This window comes from Olea europaea, chromosome 1, assembly GCF_002742605.1.
Source record: "Olea europaea var. sylvestris chromosome 1, O_europaea_v1, whole genome shotgun sequence".
In the NCBI taxonomy this organism is placed as follows: domain Eukaryota; kingdom Viridiplantae; phylum Streptophyta; class Magnoliopsida; order Lamiales; family Oleaceae; genus Olea; species Olea europaea.
Window position 1 is genome coordinate 31101046 of NC_036237.1, and position 19801 is coordinate 31120846.

Consider the following 19801-nt stretch of genomic DNA (forward strand, 5'->3'; position numbering starts at 1 on the left):
GGTTCCAATCTCAAGTATTATGTATATACTATTCTGTATTTCAGGTTGCTCTTCATTTCTGGGGCACCGGAGGTGGTGCTCTGCCGATTGTCTCCTTTTTATTATTGAGGGACTTGTGCATACGACTCGGTTCTGATTGCTTAGATGATTGCATCAAAGGGATGTATAAAGGCTATGTTTTGAACTGCCAACTTGTTAATGCGACCAAACTACAGCACATTCAGTTTCTTGGTAATTGTTTTATTGAACTTCTTCGGGTGGACCTCCTGTCTTCATACCAACATGCCTTCACTTACATTCGCCAGTTAGCATTGATCTTAAAGGAAGCACTTTCAGAATCTACAAAAAAGAAGGTATATTCTGGCCCTTCTGGAGTAGAATTGGACAAGAATTTTGTTGATATATTCTTGCTGTATCCTAAAGCAACTTTTGATCTTGTTGCTGTTAGCTGATCAATTTTTTCTTTCGGTGTTTCAAAACGTGTTCCAAAACTGTGATTCATGAATGAACATATATTTTTGATGATTATAGTTAAAATTATTTAATTACCCATACTGCAGATGACCCTTTCCTAGTGCAGATCCTCTGTTTTCACACAATTTTGCTCAACCCTCGTGCAGGAAATATATAGAAAGGTTTATCAATGGAAATATATTAATTGCCTGGAGCTTTGGACTGGAGCTATATGCGCAAATAGCTCAGAAGGCGATTTGAGGCCCCTTGCTTATCCATTGTCTCAAATTATTTCTGGCGTAGCTCGTTTAGTTCCCACTGCTCAATATTTTCCCCTCAGATTGCGTTGTGTGAGGATGCTTAACCGCATTGCTGCTTCAACGGGCACCTTGATCCCAGTTTCTCTGCTCCTTCTAGACATGCTGGAAATTAAAGAATTGCACAAACCTCCTACAGGAGGAGTTGGAAAAGCTGTAGATTTGCGAGCTGTGCTCAAGGTATTTCACATGTTGGTTTTTTTACAACATTTTGTTTCCAGCGATGGTATTGTTATTGATGTGGATTCATTTTACGAATTAGGTGAGCAAAACTACCTTAAAAACCCGAGCATTTCAGGAAGCATGTGTTTTCTCTGTGGTCGAAGAGCTTACTGAACATCTAGCTCAATGGAGCTATTCTGTTGCCTTCTTTGAATTGTCTTTTGTACCTTCTGTTCGATTGCGTAACTTCTGTAAATCAACAAAAGTTGAGAGGTTTCGACGAGAAATGAGGAACCTTATTCGTCAGGTATAACCTATAGTTAGTTATTTGCTTAAGTTTTGTATTTAAAGAAGTGTATGCAGTGTTATCTAATGTGGATAGTGTTCAATGCCATAGATCAACACCAATTCTGAATTTACAAATAAGAAAAGGGCGACAGTTTCATTCTTGCCGAATGACCCTGAAGTGGCATCTTTTCTCGAGGTTTGCATTTTGATGTTAATTTTCCTTCTTAGGATGAGAAATGCTGCTGATTAAATATTTTTTCCTGTATGTTAGGATGAGAAAAAATCAGAGGCTAGCCCCCTGTCACAGTATGCTGCCACTCTACGCCAGAGAGCACAGCAAAGAGATGACACAATGATGGAATCGAGGTTGATTACTAGCTATATATATCTTGATAAATGCTCTCTCGAAAATATCTTTATAGCAACCTTAACACTGGATGTGTTTTTTCCAGTGTACTTATCGGTGAAAAATCATCCACCTTCGGGAATAAGACGGAGGACGATGATGAAGAAGAAGATGATGATAATAGTAGATGGGGGAAAGGGGCACGCGTCTTTAATTCTGCGTGGCTACCTGGACGGGATTCAAAGTACTCTATCTCTATTTCTGTGTGTATAATTTATTATCTGTGGGTTTTTACTTACTGTATATTGTTGGTGTTCCCTGTGCCTTAGGATTAAGCTTAAAGAAGAGGAGAAAAAGGAAAAAACTAGGAAACAGAAGGATCCTCAAGAACAGACAGCTCTTGATGAAGATGTTGTGGAGGACTTCTTCCTGAGTTCCGATGAAGACAGAGACGAAAACGGTTCAGTGAGTGACACCACCGATGCCGAAGATGTCGAGTCAGAGAGAACAATTACCAAACGTCAAAAACTACCGCTAGGTTCATCAAAAAAGAAAAGAAAGGTTCATGACAAGAAATCAAAGAAGAGGAAGAGAGTAAATCGAACCTAATAGGTTTGATATTAGCATGTTCGATTTATTGATTGATATCAGGATGTTTGATTGACTGATTAGTAGCAGAAGCTTGATTCGCATAACTTGTCTTACTTGTGCCTGAATGCTTTTTATATCCCCTTTCTCTAGAATGGAGCAATCAAGACGTAGCGTAAAGCTGGTTTTGTAGCATTAGAAACTTTTCAAATCATAGAATTTAGGCTGCTCCCCTACTTTGATCGTTTTGTTTTCCACATAGATGTTACATCCTCACCTATAAAGGTAGGAGCCAAAGAAGCTCTTTACCATCCTCGCCTATACTCCTTGAACATGTATCATTTCTAATTTTTGGTCATCAATTCAAGATGAAATTAAGGCCTAGCATTCAAAACTAGTTCATGGGGTTATAGTCGTTACGGGATTTACACAAGAGAGGAAGTCAAATATGGTGACTTGATGTGATGAATAACGATAATATTTTTCATTTTTTTGGCCAAAGAATGGAAAACAAATGCGACCTAAACTTTTAGTAGATATTGAAAAATGTCAATGGTACAAGTAGTTGAAAAATCTTGAATCTACCCTTGTTTTTTTTCAAAATACATTTTTTTTTCAACCACACTTTTTTCGATAAAATAATGTTATAAGCAACTTTAAAACTTTTTTTTTTTACTAATATATTCGCTTTCAATCTATTATTTTAAAACGTATTTTTAGAAAAATAATGTGGTTCAAACAGGCCCAAATTATATAATTAAAATTGATTAATAATTTTAATTTAAAATTTAATCAACTTTTGTATCTCATATCAAACATGAGCTAATTTTCAAATTGAAGTGCCAACCGTCCATATTGACGTGCTCACGAAACATTCGCGTGCAAAAAGAAACCTATGACGGTAATATCGAATACGGCGTCGTTACGCTAAATATTCAGTGGCAGTTTATTGTGATTAGCAGATAATCTAAGGTCAATCTCGTCAATTCAAATTATACAAAACCTGATTCGAACAGAACTCATTTACCGATAATATTCTAATCTTATCCGTTCATTGTCCTTAGCAGAACCCCAACCGACAGACCTCTTTGGCCCAATCCCTTACCCCCTTTACTGCAGGTAGAAGACATCATATCTTTTTCCGAAAGAAGTCTTAAAAGCTCCGAAATTCGAATTACTGCAAATAAAATTGAAGAATTCTAGATTGATTCTGAAAGTAAAATTACAAATTCGAGTATTAATTTATCTTTCTTGATCTGGAATTTCGTTTGTGCAATATAAATCTCATTAATTTCTTAGTGGGTTTCGGGTTTTCGATTGATTGATTAGTAGCAGAAGTTTGATTCGCATAACTTGTCTTACTTGCGCCTGAATGCTTTTTATATCCGAAAGGCAATACTTTCTCTAGAATGGAGCAATCAAGACGTAGCGTAAAGCTGGTTTTGTAGCATTAGAAACTTTTCAAATCATAGAATTTAGGCTGCTACCCTATTTTGATCGTTTTGTTTTACACATAGATGTTACATCCTCACCTATAAAGGTAGGAGCCAAAGAAGCTCTTTACCGATCCTCGCCTATACTACTTGAACATGTATCATTTCTAATTTTTGGTCATCAAATCAAGATGAAATTAAGGCCTAGCATTCAAAATTAGTTCATGGGGTTATAGTCGTTACGGGACTCACATAAGAGAGAGGAAGTCAAATATAGTGGTTTGATGTGATGAATAATTATCAAATTTTTCATTTTTTTGGCCAAAGAATGGAAAACAAACGCGACCTAAACTTTTAGTGGATATTGAAAAATGTCAATGGTACAAGTAGTTGAAAAATCTTGAATCTACCCTTGTTTTTTTTCAAAATACATTTTTTTTTCAACCACACTTTTTTCGATAAAATAATGTTATAAGCAACTTTAAAACTTTTTTTTTTTACTAATATATTCGCTTTCAATCTATTATTTTAAAACGTATTTTTAGAAAAATAATGTGGCTCAAACATGCCCAAATTATATAATTAAAATTGATTAATAATTTTAATTTAAAATTTAATCAACTTTTGTATCTCATATCAAACATGAGCAAATTTTCAAATTGAAGTGCCAACCGTCCATATTGACGTGCTCACGAAACATTCGCGTGCAAAAAGAAACCTATGACGGTAATATCGAATACGGCGTCGTTACGCTAAATATTCAGTGGCAGTTTATTGTGATTAGCAGATAATCTAAGGTCAATCTCGTCAATTCAAATTATACAAAACCTGATTCGAACAGAACTCATTTACCGATAATATTCTAATCTTATCCGTTCATTGTCCTTAGCAGAACCCCAACCGACAGACCTCTTTGGCCCAATCCCTTACCCCCTTTACTGCAGGTAGAAGACATCATATCTTTTTCCGAAAGAAGTCTTAAAAGCTCCGAAATTCGAATTACTGCAAATAAAATTGAAGAATTCTAGATTGATTCTGAAAGTAAAATTACAAATTCGAGTATTAATTTATCTTTCTTGATCTGGAATTTCGTTTGTGCAATATAAATCTCATTAATTTCTTAGTGGGTTTCGGGTTTTGATTTTCTGGAATTTGAAAACCTAAAGTATCTAATTCTTCGAGAGATAATAAAGGGGAAAATTTATCTTTCAAAATTATTGTCTGCCGTTTTTAGGGTTTATTTGCATTTTTTTGATTTTTTTTTTTTTCGATTGACATATATCGAAATGAATGAGCAAGCTTCAACGATGATGAATTCGCAATCACAACGGCGGCAGCATCAACAAATGATGGCCATGGCCATGAATCAGAATCAAATGATTGGCATGAGCCAAATGAATACGCAACCGCAGCGGCAGGTAATTTTTAGAACAAATCAAGAACGACACTTTTCAAATCTAATGAGTTCGGAATCGCTTAACACGATGAAGAATTCTCAACCTCATCCGCAGATGGCTATGAATCGGAGCCACGGAAATTGGGTCCCACCGTTGGCACAACCACAATTCCAGAACCCTAAACCTAACACGAACCTTGTAGGTATGAAACCACCCCCATCTGTTACTTCCAATAAGTCATCCAGGCAATTGGGGTTGGGTCCAAGGAGCAACTGGAAGGGGAAGAAGGTAGGTAAGCCGTACGACAAGAGGCGGAATGACCAGCAGAAACCCCTGATGCCTGGCCCTAGTATTGGTCCTTGTGGTAGTGGTGTCAATGTTATCAGTGGCAGTGGGCATAAGAATTTTAATTATAACCCTCCAACTTTGAATGAACTGCAGCATCAGAATAAGTTGAAGGCACGGAAATTCTTCTCCAAAAAGAATTTCAATAAGAACAATAACATGAATTCGACAATGGGTAGTAATAATAAAAGGTTTGCTCCATTTGCTCCAAGGAACACGACCTCTTTTCTTATAAGGGCTAAGAAGAGTGGTGGGATTGCACCGTTGGTTTCTCCATACCCAGTGACTCCTGCAATTTTGCCAACTCCAATTTTCTCTCCATCGCGGGAGGTTTTAGTGGATATGGCGAAGGAAGAGTGGGGTCTTGATGGTTATGGTTCAATGAAGGGGTTGATTCGGTTGAGATCAGCAGGCCATGAAATGGAGGTACATGAAGACGAGGAGGAAGATGAGGGAGGGTCAAGCGAGAGTGATTTGGAGGAGCATGTTGAGGTCGAGAGGAGATTAGATCATGATTTGAGTCGTTTTGAGATGACATACAAACCAAACAGTGTTGGTGTTGGTGGACTTGAATATCAGAATAATTTGTTGGAGAATAAAATGGATGAACAGGATGCACACATTGAACAACTAGAAGAAGAGAATTTGATTTTGAAGGATAGGCTGTTCCTGATGGAGAGGGAGCTGGGGGATTTGAGGAGGAGGTTGCAGGGTCTTGAGAGGCCGGAACACGAAGTTGGGGGGGAGATTAATGAAGAGGTGATGGAGAATGACTCAGAAAATGAGAGCAGTAGTGACGGGGATGAGACCCATGCCATAGAGGAGAATTATGTGGATTTGGGCGAGTACAATCAGGAAGGTGGGAGTTCTAAAGGGAATGTCGAATCAAATAACAATAATGAAGGTGTAGAAGCAGCAGCAAAGCCTGTGCAAAATTTTTTAGTGGACGTTGAAGTGAAAATGGAAACAGATAAGATCGAGGAGAACCTTGCAGATGTAGAAGTAAAGGAAGTGAAAAACAATTATGAATTTGTTGAAACTAATAAGGGTGCAGAGAACTTTGCAGACATTGATGGGAAAGAAGAGACTAACATTGATGAAAACAATCAGGATCACGTAGGAGTGGAGACGGTTGGTAATGTTCATGTTGAGGTATCCGAGCCTGCGGCACGAGGAGCAAATGTTTTTATGGAATTGGTTAGGCAAGCAGGGGATAAAGAGATGACAGAGTATTAATGTTGACCATCCGAGCCTATGACAGTAGGAGGAGATGTTTGTATGGACATGGATTTGCATGCAGCGGATAAAGAGATTACATGGAAGTATGTTGAGGACTGAGGCATTGGCAGAGGAAAATAAGTGCTCAAAGAAGAGCATTGGCAGTAGAGGAGCAAATGTTTTTATGGAATTGGTTAGGCAAGCAGGGGATAAAGAGATGACAGAGTATTAATGTTGACCATCCGAGCCTATGACAGTAGGAGGAGATGTTTGTATGGACATGGATTTGCATGCAGCGGATAAAGAGATTACATGGAAGTATGTTGAGGACTGAGGCATTGGCAGAGGAAAATAAGTGCTCAAAGAAGAGCATTGGCAGTAGTGGTGACATGTATTTATCATCATGTAAGTCTCTTCTATGAACAATTCACTCGTTATAGTTTCCCACGGGAGAAAATCTTTAGCAGTTATGTTCACTTGTCTAAAGAGGAAGAATGGGTCTTGTTTCTCGTGTTTTAACTTCACTTGCTTTGAAACTCATGGCAAAAGTCCACCTGATTTCATTTCCGATGCTGGTTTATCTTTCATCTTTTTTTAGTTGGTTAGGGGAGTGGGTGTAGAAGGGAAGTTTTGTAAATATTTGGTTTGCAATGGATAGATGCAAATAGGTTTCAGTTTATGTTATCCTTTATTTATGATTAGTATGGTAATTTGGTAGTTTTGTTTAATGGTTATGATAAATTCATGCATATTTTGATATTGTACACTTTGTAATTCAAGTTGATGTCAGGCTTGTGTTTCAGCTTTCAATCTGGGTAGGAAACACTATTTATCACTCAACTTTAAAGCAAAGGTCAAATTTTTGAATAGAATGTTTCATGGTGGAAGATATCTATGTTTATGCCACGTCCAATTGTTGACTTCCCCATTGGATATTCGTTGTAAAACTAATCAAATATAATTGTGCTACAAAATCGAATCAAGAAGTGAACTTTATGTGACCGCTTCAAAACAATATAAAATTTGGTGACCAACAAGTCTAATGTGAAACTTGGCTATGAGTTGAGCGACTAACAATGTTTTTTATCAATAATTTTAGTAGTTTCTTGTAACCTAATATTCATTGCTTTGTGAGTATTAGTAAATAGTTAGTCTTGCTACATTGTTCTCTCCAGAAGTTGTGTCTGAAGTATCTGGTTTGTGTTGTTTATATGTTACTAGTGCCAGAGGTGCCCTACTTCCCTAGTGCTTAGGTTCAGGTGAGAAAAATCCTACTATGTAGACTTGTTCCAACATCAGTTCTGTACTATTACCAAGTGATTTTCTTGAACTTACTGGGGTTTATTTTTATATCTTTGTATTGTTTGCCTGAAGCTCACCTCGGCAACTGCTGAAGTGAAAGATGGTCGTGGATATTTGTTGTATCAAACCAGCGACAATGATAAGTGTTCGTTTTTTTTAAGGTTTATTTTATGTTTGGTGTTTCGACTTTCCATACTACATCGGCTCAATAACCTTTTTTTGGAGCTTTTTCTTTCATAATGGAGTGATATACTATATGAGATGAATTTATAGTTCAATTTGTTACTTGTTGCTAAAGCTGTTTCAGATGTACATCCGCATTTTTGAACGGAGCGCTTTTATGCTCCATCCTGAAGGGAAGATCACAAAATGCAAGTGGTTGCAAAATGGAAATCCGTGATGATAGCTTGTGACTAGGAAGATGGAGGTTTGTTTGGTTAAAATTTACTTGTTTACATGTGTCATTCATGATTATCCAAGGGTAAGGAGCTTTTGATCAAGCTTTATCAGTGGTCCGGTATTTCATATTGTTCACTAAACTTTCAGCTTTGTTACTGAACTCGAACAATTTTGTTCACCATAGGAAATGCTGACTTGGCTTCCTAGTTGGCAAATGATTTGACTATCATATCATCTTTCAATCATGCTATATAAACATAATGGTTGACATAATTCTTGACATAACGTCAAATGAGAATATATCATTGGATTGTTTAAAATACAGTCGGTTTTTTCATCCAATCATTTTTTGTCGACACTTATTATGTCACTCTATTTGTCACCTACTTTTTGATAAACTAGCATTATTCATCATCTTTTCTCTTCATCAAGATGACGAACTTGGACAGAGTACCAACTTAAAACAAAGTTTGAGTGCTACAATCAACTTGGAGCAAAATGAACGGTGTAATTTCCATAACAACAATTTGGAACATGGTTTGGATCAGTCGACAACGAAGAGTATGTTTGGAAAGTGTTTATAGTGCTAAAGTCAAATTATTTTTTATACACATATTTCGCGGATCCCATAAGTACTTCATAACTCTTTTTTATCAACACTATATGATTTTTTTCTCACTTAGTTGTTATATATAAATTATGCACAAGCTTTTCAACATTAACTTCACCTGAAATGAGAAACATTGGATACGAGAATTATCCCTCTTCGAGTGGATGCTTTTTTCGGTTTATTTGGGCATAACTGTCCAAATATTTACCGAAAAAGATGGTTTCAAACAGGGTCAAACTTGCTCTTAAACCAAGAACGCGATGCCTTCTTTTCTTGAATTCGTATTTAACAGAGTCCTCAAACACTTTGCTCTTATCCTCTACTGAATTCCAGAGAAGACAAACCTTATATGCCCACATGTTCCTATTCAAAGAATCACCCGCGTATGCTAATCGCTTCCCTCTCAATAATTCCAACATGTTTTTACCTTCCAAATCTGTGGAAGAAATCAACAAAATTTTATATATTTAAGATCGGTCGTCCCCGTGAGCAAGTTACAACCGAGCATCATTAACACTTCAAAGTCTTTAATAAAGCAATAGATTTTAGTTGATGGAATCAAATACGAGATTTAATGAGCTATCGGTAGAACTCCTTTCTCTTATGGTTGCTTTGGATCCTCAAAATTCTTTTGAATAATTCAACGTCAAAGATATTTGCAAACTCGCAGAGAAGTTTTATCAAGGTGATCTTACACAACAAGATGTTCGTTTTTTGAGGTTTGAGTTGCAACATTACGAGAATGACTTGATTCGCGATTTCAATTGCCTCCACTTTCTAAATTATGCAAGCTCGTGGTTGCAAGTAGAAGGTAAGAGAGAGATATTATTCTGACTAGATTAATTATTCTTGTATTGACACTACATGTATCTACAGTAATTACTGGGTGAGCTTTTTTAACAATGAAGCATGTAAAGATAACAATTCTTGACAAATGGAGGATGAGTTTTTTGCTCATTGTATGACACTTTATATTGAACGAGAATTTCTGAGAAAAATAGTCGTACATTCTCTTAGAGATGAGTTTTACGCTCTTAAAGTTTGGCGGACACAACTTGTAATGTCATAATTAGAATTTGTTTTTCTTTTTTTTTTTTTTTTTTTTTTTTATTAAATTTTTTTTTTTTGTTATATATAAAAAAATTGTATTCAACTTATTTTAAATTTCAACTCCCCCAACATGAATTTCTGGATCCGTTCCTACATATATCGGGGTTTTGTAGGGTGTTTTGATAGAAAAAGAAATAGTAAGATATCTAAGAAAACTGGGACCTGTTACTCAATCGGGGGCGAATTCAGGTGGTGGCCAGTTAGAGCGATTCGTTGGGGAGACATTTTATTTATTTTTATTAATAATAGATAGAATTTTTAGATTATATATTTAATAACTGATATTAATAACAAATATCTCTAGTAGCTCGGTTAGCTCTTCCACTATTGAATTAGAGATCTTGGGTTCAAAATTCTTTAAGAGCAATATTTTTTTATAATTTTTGTATTTCAACAATTATTACCAAAACAAATGCTTGGAAGGTGATTCAAACCTACTAACTTTCTTAAACAAATTGACCACTTCACCATCAAGACACTTATTGATTTTAGCATAATGTAACAAAATAATATATGTTCAATTTTACTGGTTTAATACAATTAGAAACATTTTAACCTGTGCTGTCCCTCTTCTTGATTTTTTTCCCCTCTAATAAATTGATTTGAGAGTTTAGTCAATTAATGGTGGATAAATTTGTAGGAAATTTGGATGTTTCACTTTTCGTTCACAAAGAATCGATTCCGAAAAGTGAAATCATCCAAGCACATAAATAATTTCAATTTTGTTAATATAATAATGCTTGTTTAATTAATTTTAATTGTAAACTAAATATTAGCATTTTGTTGATATATATTACATATTTAATTGAAAAATAAATTAGGACATTTTGCAAATTATGGAATGATTTTTACCTAGTTCTAATTTTAGTGGTGTATCTAACTCTAATCCGTACGATTTTTTGAATATTATTTAATCATCGATGGTAAGCTTTCCAACACTTGTGATCCGCCCTAACTGAACTCGATCCTTAGATTCGTTTACTGAATACATTCTTCAAGGAATGATTAGTGCAAGAATTATCGAAAACGAAGAAAATGGAGCATCAGACAAAAAGGAACATGAAAGGAAATGCTAATTGCGCTCGGGTCCCAAATTTGAGAAGACGAAAATATGCTCCTTCAGTATCCTTTCTGGTAATATTGCCATTGGTAGTATTGTTGATGAAGAAGAAAATTAAGCTGGAAAGAGAAAGAGAAATTGGGAAGACATTGGAATTGAAACGGAATCCTGTTGAGCATGTGTATATAAGAAACTAAATGGGATTAAAAGAAATTATTCTACGGGAATAAAATAAATTAGATTTCCATAAATATTTGGGAAAACTGCAAATTATTATATTGTGGTGTATAAAGATTTGTTGATTTCTACGGGATTTACTCGGCTAAATATTCAAAGCACTTGTTTTATTCTTCTTGTTGGAGCTTTTTATGAGCTTTGCCATTTTGTACAGAAAACCATGTGTAATTGGTGCAAAAACTGTCTCTTTAAACAGGCCAATGGCATTCTGTCAAAGTGTAAGAATTTTCTGTACAAGTAGCATGATTTGCTTTCTATATAGACCACCATTTAAAATTCACCTTAAACGCTTCGACCAGAGGTGTTAAACTGTGCAATACCTGAGTAGCCAGCACGATCCACCTCGTGATTTAGCAATGGAAACTCACTGCCAAAGCATCCTTAAAAGCCAGTGAATCTTGGCTCGTCAAAAGCACGACCCAGCCCATGATTGGTTATGCCAGGTTCAGCTACGGAAACTTTTGCTGGTGTGAGCATAAGTTATCTAAAATTCCCTGTAAATTTCCACCAAATTTGCTCACCAAAGTGAGAACAAATGCATACTATTATCAAAATTGATGCAAAACAAAAGGTCTCTGTCAAAGAGAATAGTTGATGAGTACATAGATTATTTGAACTCGAAAATAATTTGGAAACACCAAATCCCTACTCTATACTCCGATCAGAACAACAACCTATCAATCCCTGTAAATTTATTGTAACCTTGACTTGAACATGGCCAAAAATATTATTTGTGAGTTGAGCTCAAATGAAGATCTTGGATTTCACTTAGAATCATAATCCAGCCTTCTTCTCCAATTTTTGAATTCGGTTCAGGAATATCCATGTCATCTACAATGGATAACAATAGTCGTCAAAGGTTCAGATAATGTGGGTCGACAAGAATACACGCATAAAGAGAGAATTGGAGAGAGTCCATACCATGACATGAGGCGCAATTCTAACACAATATACAGGAAATCCAGTGTAAAACTTAAAAGGACCTCCTGCTTTTAGTGTTTTCATGGCACAATCAAAAGAACCAGTATATGGAAATTTCCCTGCAGCATCTGGCTGCATTTTCTGTATTTGGGTTTTGACATAATCAAATGGTAAACTGCAAGCAGCAGCAAAAAACCCTGATACACTACTCGCCCCTGAAAAGAAACAAGAACGGATTAATGTGTAAAATACAACCAAACCAAACCAAACAACTGTAAAGTCAGAGATACTTTTTCAGTAAAGTAACCTTTTTTACTGAAAGTTATCAAAACATGTTCGAAAAAAAAGTTATAATTTATAGATCCAATTCAAAAGAGTATTTCACCTATCACTGTAGCAGTCTCGCCAAATCCAAGATTACCCTCGAAAAACTCCACACTTTGATCATAAGAAGCAAGCATTCCCATGTTAAGTGCCATAGCCCTCACAACAGTAGGACCGGCACCTTTCCAGAGTGCCAAAACTCCTTCATCAGCAACAATTCGATAGAGGGCATGAAATGCATTTGTATAATTCCTGCGCTGAGCAGCAGGCAATGTTGCATCAGCCTGCATGCGGATAAGTGCCAAATCTGCAGGACTGCCTACACAAGCTCCAATGGCTCCCGCAGTCAAACCACACAGAGCCTTCTGATACAGCGGCAAGGGCTTCCCATCATTGGCCTCAATTGCCTTGTTAGTCAACATCCTATTGAACGGGAAGATTTCAACGTATTATACAGCTTGGAAAAATGTAGACCAGTGATGCAGGATTGTTCAAATTGAAATCACACAAGATGTTCAATAACCCTCTGCATAACCAACTTGATTGATTCAAAACAATCCTCTTGTTTAGATATTTTAATGCATTTCTTCATTTCGACTAACTATACACATGGCCGTAACTTTTTTCAGTTGACCATATTTACAAGTAATAACTCACCTGAATGAACCAAGTCGGGCAGTTGTATATGTAGCTTGTCTAAGAAGCCCAGCCGACAAACCCTGCAGAGACAATAATACAACAATAATTATTAGGGAAGGTAATACTTTGGCAACAGAAGAGCAACTGTAGAACTTGAAAAAGCATTAAAAAATATAGATATTATTCAGGTCTTCAAAAGAAAATCACAAGAGCAAGCATCTAGGAAGCACTGACACGTGCACGAATGTCGAATTTGATACGACACATTTTTTTTATTTTTTATTTTTCATTCTTGTTTGTTAAATTGGAACGTAAATTTGTTTTTGCTAATTCCGGCGACAATGTAACCCTTAGCGTGTTTCCAACTAATAAGGAGAAAATAATTTGGACACGACACCTAGCATATCCGACAAGTATTGGCAACATGCCAGACACTGATTCACCATTGCGAGGAGAGTGTCAGTGCATCATAGATAAGCATTCTGCAAAAATGATATAATGTCAGTTCGAGCGCAAAATATTATTTGACTGCAAACTAATTTCTTTAGTGCCATCCAATTTAAAAGAAAAAAGAAAATGTGCCAAACTTCGTGAGCCAAATCTACTAAGGTTTCATCTTTTAGCACACATCGAACACTTGATTACTGGAGAAGATAGGAGACTGCCCCAACTAATTTCTTTAGTGCCATCCAATTTAAAAGAAAAAGGAAAATGTGCCAAATGTCACGAGAAAGCGACCATACCACAAAAGCTGCCACAATTTCGTGAGCAAAATCGACTAAAGGTTCATCTTTTACCACATATAGACGACTTCAATGCTACAAATTGAACACCACAGTATAAAATTTTCTCTAGTAAGGATCACCAATACTAACAAAAACTGAACCTTGTAGAAGGCACCAATTCCCTCATTTTTTAGCATGGTCTTGATCACCTCAGCCCCAGAACCCTGACCCAATTGAATTCTCACCTGCAAAATGAGCAATAGAGCCTCACAGATCAGATAAACAATTTCAAGATTTAATTCGAACCCATCAAACAATTAGATCTAAACAAACCCACAAAGATTCCATCTTTTCTTAACTTTGAAATGCACTTTAACTATAAGCAAATCGAATTTAAACAAAAACCCATTTACCTGAGATCTGAAACTTATTAAAAAAACTTAACTTTGAAGGGATAACGTGAAGATTAAACAGAAATATTCGAAAAGGGCCCATTTTATTCAAGATCTAAAAACAATACTAAGAACCTAAAATTTATTCAAGAAAAAAAATAATCCATGTGGACTGTTACCTTGATCATATCAACGGGTTGAATGACACAGGTAGCAAGCATACCAGAAACACCACCATTAACAAAGGGCTTCACAGTTGGCCAGGCTCCAGCTGATTTTGGTTTCTCCTCTCCCATTATTTTTTCTTTTTCTCCCTTTCTTCCTTTCCTTCAAACGGTGAAAGAGGAGAGTGAACAAAACGTGGTTTTGTCTCTGTGAAAATGGAAAATATGGACTTACTATTAAGTGGTAAAATTAAATGGGCCAAAATATATTATAGTCCATATAACGGAACCCTAAAATGAATATGCCAGCAGAAGTTCCATAGTCCAGATTCAATTCATTCAAACTCTGGCCGCCTCGTCTTTTATTTCTGTAATCTCTCTCATATCTATTAACATAGTTCAATTGTGCCAAGAAAGTAAAATTTTGACGTTTTTATTTATGAGATCCTTGACAATAATTTATCATTGACGATTTTTTGTTTATGTAGTCGATTTTAAATTTATTTCATCTGAATTTTGATGGTATGTATTGGAAAGTTAGTATTCACTAGTTTCAAGATATTTCGATTTCCTTTTTCCTCTTGGCGTTCTATGGATTATGGAACAAAAAATTGAATTTGAGATCAAAATTTTAATGAAGAAAAAGATTTGAATGTGCATTATGATTCGAAGATCCAACTTTAAAGTTCAAACTTGAAAATCTCGAGTCCGACTCTGACTCACCAATTCAGTAACAAGGGATCAATAGTGTAACTTTCATGAAGACTTTATTTGATTAAAAGTCGTCCCAATAAAATATATATTCCTTGTTTGGTAAGGATTATTTTAATTTAAGTTAAAGTCAACAATTAATTTTAACTTCATATTTTATAAAATTCATAATTTTTCAACCGTATATTTCATCAAAATTTATCGAAATTCATTAAAAATATAATTTAAATTTCTGCCAAACAGCATTGTAATCAATGAGCTAGCTGCTGCTGCTTCTTTCTTTTTTTAGATTAAATTCCCTCTCTGCACATGGTACACCCTGGTCGAGTAATGAGACAGCCCATTGTGACCACATTTCATTTTGCACTCACCAAAGATTGACAATAACTAGGGACATTAAATATAAGGTTAATTTTGTCATTTCATGGAAAATAGAAACCACAGCGAGATAAGTGGCCCCATTATCGGGCTGGCACTTATTGGCACGCCTACATTGGGACTCCAACTATTTATTAATTAAATATTCGGTCATTCCCTCCACAAAATAAGGAAAATTGTAATATTGGTCTCTAATTTATTGATAGGTAGTAAGTTAGTCCTTAATTTTTTAAACTCCAATAATAAAACCATATACATCTATTAAATAGGCACTTTGTATTAGGAGAGATGGATATGTATCTCAATCTAGATTCAACGATTAAATTTTTATGTGACCCTTATATGCACATTTTTATTAAACATTATTTTCCTTTTCAATATGAAATGATCTCATATCTCTTGATCGCATATATTGGTTGATTATTGCTAAAGATTTCATTGATAATGTCAAATAGTTTATCTTCAACAATGTTGTTTGCTACCCTCCCATTCACAGCATATAGGCTTATCGAGTAGATGCTTCTCATATTCATCACACGTCCATTAGGGTCTGTAACTAGATTTTTGCGCCTATAGAGGTGCCCTCATGTTATTGTGTTTTGATCATATGATTTAGTTCATCTCTGCTTCTTCCTTTTTTTCAGATCGAGCCGCTCTCCCTCATTCCAATCGATGCCATTAAAATAGCTAACATTGCATTTAGAAAAATTTACAAAGTATAAACAATTGTCTACATTTTTTATCCAGCTTTTTCCAATTTTGAATAACAAAATGTTAATAATTCAAAATACAAATATAATTAATTTAATACATGATAAAAATAATATTGAAACTATATTAATTTTCAATTCCTAAAATAGACTTGAGAACCAAATTTTAGTACTCAAGATAACCGAACTAATTGATTCAATCCAATTTTCGTCCAAGTCCATTGATTCCGGAATTAATTTATAACAATTGTTGGGAACAAATTTGCAGTATTTTAGAGGTCATGGGTTAATTTGTTACTAATATAACAATTTGAGGATCAATATTACAATATTTCGAAACATATCATAAATATCTGGACATTTCTGTCTTCAAAATTTTTTTGGTCAAGACTATACTTACATATACACGTATATGTCTGTGAGTATATAGCGAGGAGCTACGTTTCTGAATCCGATCAAAGAGGCCTCCAGAGAGAGAAAGAAGCAAAGGGTTTTAGTCTGAAGATTTTCTAGAGAGAGAGAGAGATAAAAATGAGAGAAATAATTAGCATACACATTGGTCAAGCAGGGATCCAAGTGGGTAATTCATGTTGGGAGCTTTATTGCCTTGAACATGGCATCCAACCCGATGGCATGATGCCTAGGTTTGTCTCTAATCTTACGTATAATTTCATTGTAATTGATGTTATCTGTCGATTTGTAGGTATAATTATTTAATGTGGTTAAATGAACGTTAATTTTGGAATTGATAAAGTGATTTGAGGGCTATATTGCATTTGACAAATGATTTGAATGGTTTATCATTTTACTCGGTAGTTAATGAATTACGATCCCTTGTTTTATCTTGTATTTAGTTGAAGATTGAATAATTGATTTTCGCAATAATAAGCGTGGATCTATTAATGAACTATGAAGTTTAATGAATGTACTTTTTTCTGTGGGTTTGCAGTGACACCTCAGTGGGTGTTGCACATGATGCATTCAACACCTTCTTCAGCGAGACAGGCTCGGGGAAGCATGTACCCAGGGCTATATTTCTTGATCTTGAACCGACTGTCATTGACGAAGTCCGGACAGGGACTTATCGCCAGCTTTTCCACCCAGAGCAACTCATTTCTGGAAAGGAAGATGCTGCTAATAATTTCGCCCGTGGCCATTATACAGGTGTAAAATTTTGCCGTTTGAGGAGTTCACGAATGGGTTTGCACTGAAATTTTTAAGCATGTGGTATCAAGTCCGTGATTGATAGCTTGTGGCAGTCTTAAGTGACTGGGCAAAGGCAGGTTCAGTGTAGCTATTGAATCAATGAACAATTAATTTGAAAAAATTGTATATCCAGCCAGGAACTTTCTAAGAGAATATGTTAATTTCATGTGGATCGATAACTGTAGAAATTGTTAGTCAATGGAATTTTGTGCATCTGTTTTTTATGCTATTAATCTGATTTTGGTAATCTTTTTTTCAGTTGGGAAAGAGATTGTTGATCTATGCTTGGACAGAGTGAGGAAGTTGGCGGATAACTGCACTGGTTTGCAAGGGTTTTTGGTGTTCAATGCTGTTGGTGGTGGAACGGGATCTGGATTAGGTTCACTGCTATTGGAACGCCTGTCTGTGGACTATGGGAAAAAATCAAAGCTCGGTTTCACCATCTATCCTTCTCCCCAGGTGCATATATTTAACCTTATAACAAACGCTTTTGTTCTTCAATCTTCACATGACCTAAATGTGGGCTTTGGCATTGATTGCAGGTGTCGACTGCTGTTGTGGAGCCTTACAACAGTGTTCTCTCAACTCATTCCCTTCTTGAACATACAGATGTGGCTGTGATCTTGGACAATGAAGCCATTTATGATATCTGCCGGCGGTCTCTAGATATTGAGCGGCCGACATACACCAATTTGAACCGTTTGATTTCTCAAATCATATCATCCCTGACCACTTCTTTACGGTTTGATGGAGCCATTAATGTGGACATTACAGAGTTCCAGACCAACCTTGTACCATATCCTCGTATCCATTTCATGCTCTCGTCATATGCCCCCGTGATCTCAGCTGAGAAAGCATACCATGAGCAGTTATCAATCCCCGAGATCACAAATGCAGTATTTGAGCCCTCAAGCATGATGGCAAAATGCGATCCAAGACACGGGAAATACATGGCTTGTTGTTTGATGTACCGTGGAGATGTTGTTCCAAAGGACGTCAATGCTGCTGTTGCTACCATCAAAACCAAACGAACTGTCCAGTTCGTTGACTGGTAAGGAAACAGCATATAATTTGGCAAAAATATGAACCTGACTGACATGATGAACATAGTTATTTCACATAATTAAATTTATTTATTAGATGGGTATATATATTATCAAATTCATTGAATCTTTACCATCATTTTCTTTTATTGGATTTTGCCGGCGAGTGCAACTAGAATAAAAATACATCACCCCATATTGAATATTGCTCTTGCTCCTGATTACAGTTAGGAAGGCTTTTTATACATTTACGAGTTATTTTTACCTTAGAAGTTTGAGTACTCGCCATGAATTTGCTCAAAAGTCATCCATGTCTGGATTTTACAGGTGCCCCACTGGCTTCAAGTGTGGTATTAACTATCAGCCTCCGACAGTGGTACCCGGGGGTGATCTTGCCAAGGTGCAGCGAGCCGTGTGCATGATCAGCAACAACACTGCAGTGGTCGAAGTGTTTTCGCGCATAAACCACAAATTTGATCTCATGTATGCCAAGAGGGCATTTGTTCACTGGTACGTTGGGGAAGGAATGGAGGAAGGTGAATTCAGTGAAGCTCGTGAAGATTTAGCTGCTCTTGAGAAAGACTATGAAGAAGTTGGTGCTGAGGGTGTTGATGATGAAGAAGGCAGCGAAGATTATTGAAGTACTCGACATCTAATATGTTCATTCGATTGTTTTAGTTTGGTTGCTGCCCTTCTTGTTTGTGTAATATCTTCTCAAACTTCTGAGAAGAAATATTGTTAAGATTTTGGATTTGATCGAGCGTTCTAATTGTCATATTGAAAACAATTGTTTTGTCTGTTACTTAAAAGTGTTCATAAATATTGTTAATGTAAATAATTTTAGCTCCCTAAAATTTCATAAAACAAATATTTAATAAGAAAATTAGCAACAAACACAGAATAGACAATCATATATGCAGATTATATTTATCCTAGGCAAGGGCGGTGGGGGGCCTTTAAGGTTGGAGTTCAACCTTTATATTTATCCTGATGGGAGAAAAATGTCAGTTAACCAATCAAAATGAAAATCAGTAAGCTGGATATAGGCTGTGAAATGGTACAGCACGTTTAAATAAAAATGCTTCAACCTTTTCAAATACACGCCCGTTTGTCGATGGTGTCATTTGGCACCTAAATGTCGATGATCACAGCAAAATTGAATTCATGTAACAGGAGAAAGATTTCTCATTTCTTACCTCGAAAGATAAGTGCTCATGAAAGAAAAAAGAGGAACTAAGTAAAACGGAGTTAATTAGGTAATCATATGACCTTAAGTAATTGGCACATTTCAGTATGGACGATTGTGTTCATGTAATTGCAGCA

General features: G+C 35.9%; 4 protein-coding genes and 1 long non-coding RNA gene across 5 annotated transcripts in view; 4 read left to right on the top strand and 1 right to left on the bottom strand.

The window, feature by feature from the left end:
* LOC111407344 (nucleolar complex protein 2 homolog) overlaps positions 1-2334 on the top strand; it is a 5720-nt gene extending 3386 nt beyond the window's left edge. Inside the window, exons 2-8 of the mRNA XM_023036769.1 lie at positions 16-353; positions 621-950; positions 1033-1239; positions 1330-1416; positions 1492-1586; positions 1673-1810; positions 1896-2334. Of these exons, the coding sequence (XP_022892537.1) occupies positions 16-353; positions 621-950; positions 1033-1239; positions 1330-1416; positions 1492-1586; positions 1673-1810; positions 1896-2175 (1475 nt within the window). The 3' untranslated portion in view covers positions 2176-2334. The remainder of the gene's footprint in view (positions 1-15; positions 354-620; positions 951-1032; positions 1240-1329; positions 1417-1491; positions 1587-1672; positions 1811-1895) is intronic.
* A 2123-nt stretch (positions 2335-4457) lies between these two features.
* On the top strand, positions 4458-6714 carry LOC111401024. Its single transcript, XM_023028558.1, has 2 exons — positions 4458-5005; positions 5099-6714. Exons 1-2 carry the CDS (start codon positions 4874-4876, stop codon positions 6563-6565), a joined length of 1599 nt encoding a protein of 532 aa, XP_022884326.1. The 5' UTR covers positions 4458-4873; the 3' UTR covers positions 6566-6714.
* An 11-nt stretch (positions 6715-6725) lies between these two features.
* On the top strand, positions 6726-8572 carry LOC111401033. Its single transcript, XR_002703910.1, has 2 exons — positions 6726-7806; positions 7922-8572. It is a non-coding gene; the product is annotated as an uncharacterized LOC111401033 (long non-coding RNA).
* Positions 8573-11766: 3194 nt separating this feature from the next.
* Positions 11767-14756, bottom strand: LOC111401037 (mitochondrial dicarboxylate/tricarboxylate transporter DTC-like). The gene is made up of 6 exons (XM_023028573.1): positions 14446-14756; positions 14036-14119; positions 13168-13229; positions 12572-12933; positions 12187-12401; positions 11767-12096 (listed from the first exon to the last, which is right to left on the bottom strand). Exons 1-6 carry the CDS (start codon positions 14560-14562, stop codon positions 12040-12042), a joined length of 897 nt encoding a protein of 298 aa, XP_022884341.1. The 5' UTR covers positions 14563-14756; the 3' UTR covers positions 11767-12039.
* Positions 14757-16629: 1873 nt separating this feature from the next.
* On the top strand, positions 16630-19265 carry LOC111401048 (tubulin alpha-3 chain-like). The gene is made up of 5 exons (XM_023028584.1): positions 16630-16873; positions 17179-17393; positions 17695-17894; positions 17978-18486; positions 18806-19265. Exons 1-5 carry the CDS (start codon positions 16761-16763, stop codon positions 19116-19118), a joined length of 1350 nt encoding a protein of 449 aa, XP_022884352.1. The 5' UTR covers positions 16630-16760; the 3' UTR covers positions 19119-19265.
* The last annotated feature ends 536 nt before the right edge of the window (positions 19266-19801 follow it).

Bases quoted from the DNA above. Each gene is read 5' to 3' on its own strand.
- LOC111401024 (XM_023028558.1), top strand. From the start codon at position 4,874: ATGAATGAGCAAGCTTCAACGATGATGAATTCGCAATCACAACGGCGG. The intron at 5,006-5,098 runs GTAATTTTTAGA...CCTCATCCGCAG, and splicing joins ATACGCAACCGCAGCGGCAG to ATGGCTATGAATCGGAGCCA.
- LOC111401037 (XM_023028573.1), bottom strand. From the start codon at position 14,562: ATGGGAGAGGAGAAACCAAAATCAGCTGGAGCCTGGCCAACTGTGAAG. The intron at 12,934-13,167 runs GTGAGTTATTAC...CCCGTTCAATAG, and splicing joins GCCCGACTTGGTTCATTCAG to GATGTTGACTAACAAGGCAA. The intron at 12,402-12,571 runs GTGAAATACTCT...GTTTCTTTTCAG, and splicing joins CGAGACTGCTACAGTGATAG to GGGCGAGTAGTGTATCAGGG.
- LOC111401048 (XM_023028584.1), top strand. From the start codon at position 16,761: ATGAGAGAAATAATTAGCATACACATTGGTCAAGCAGGGATCCAAGTG. The intron at 17,394-17,694 runs GTGTAAAATTTT...TCTTTTTTTCAG, and splicing joins CGCCCGTGGCCATTATACAG to TTGGGAAAGAGATTGTTGAT. The intron at 17,895-17,977 runs GTGCATATATTT...CATTGATTGCAG, and splicing joins CCATCTATCCTTCTCCCCAG to GTGTCGACTGCTGTTGTGGA.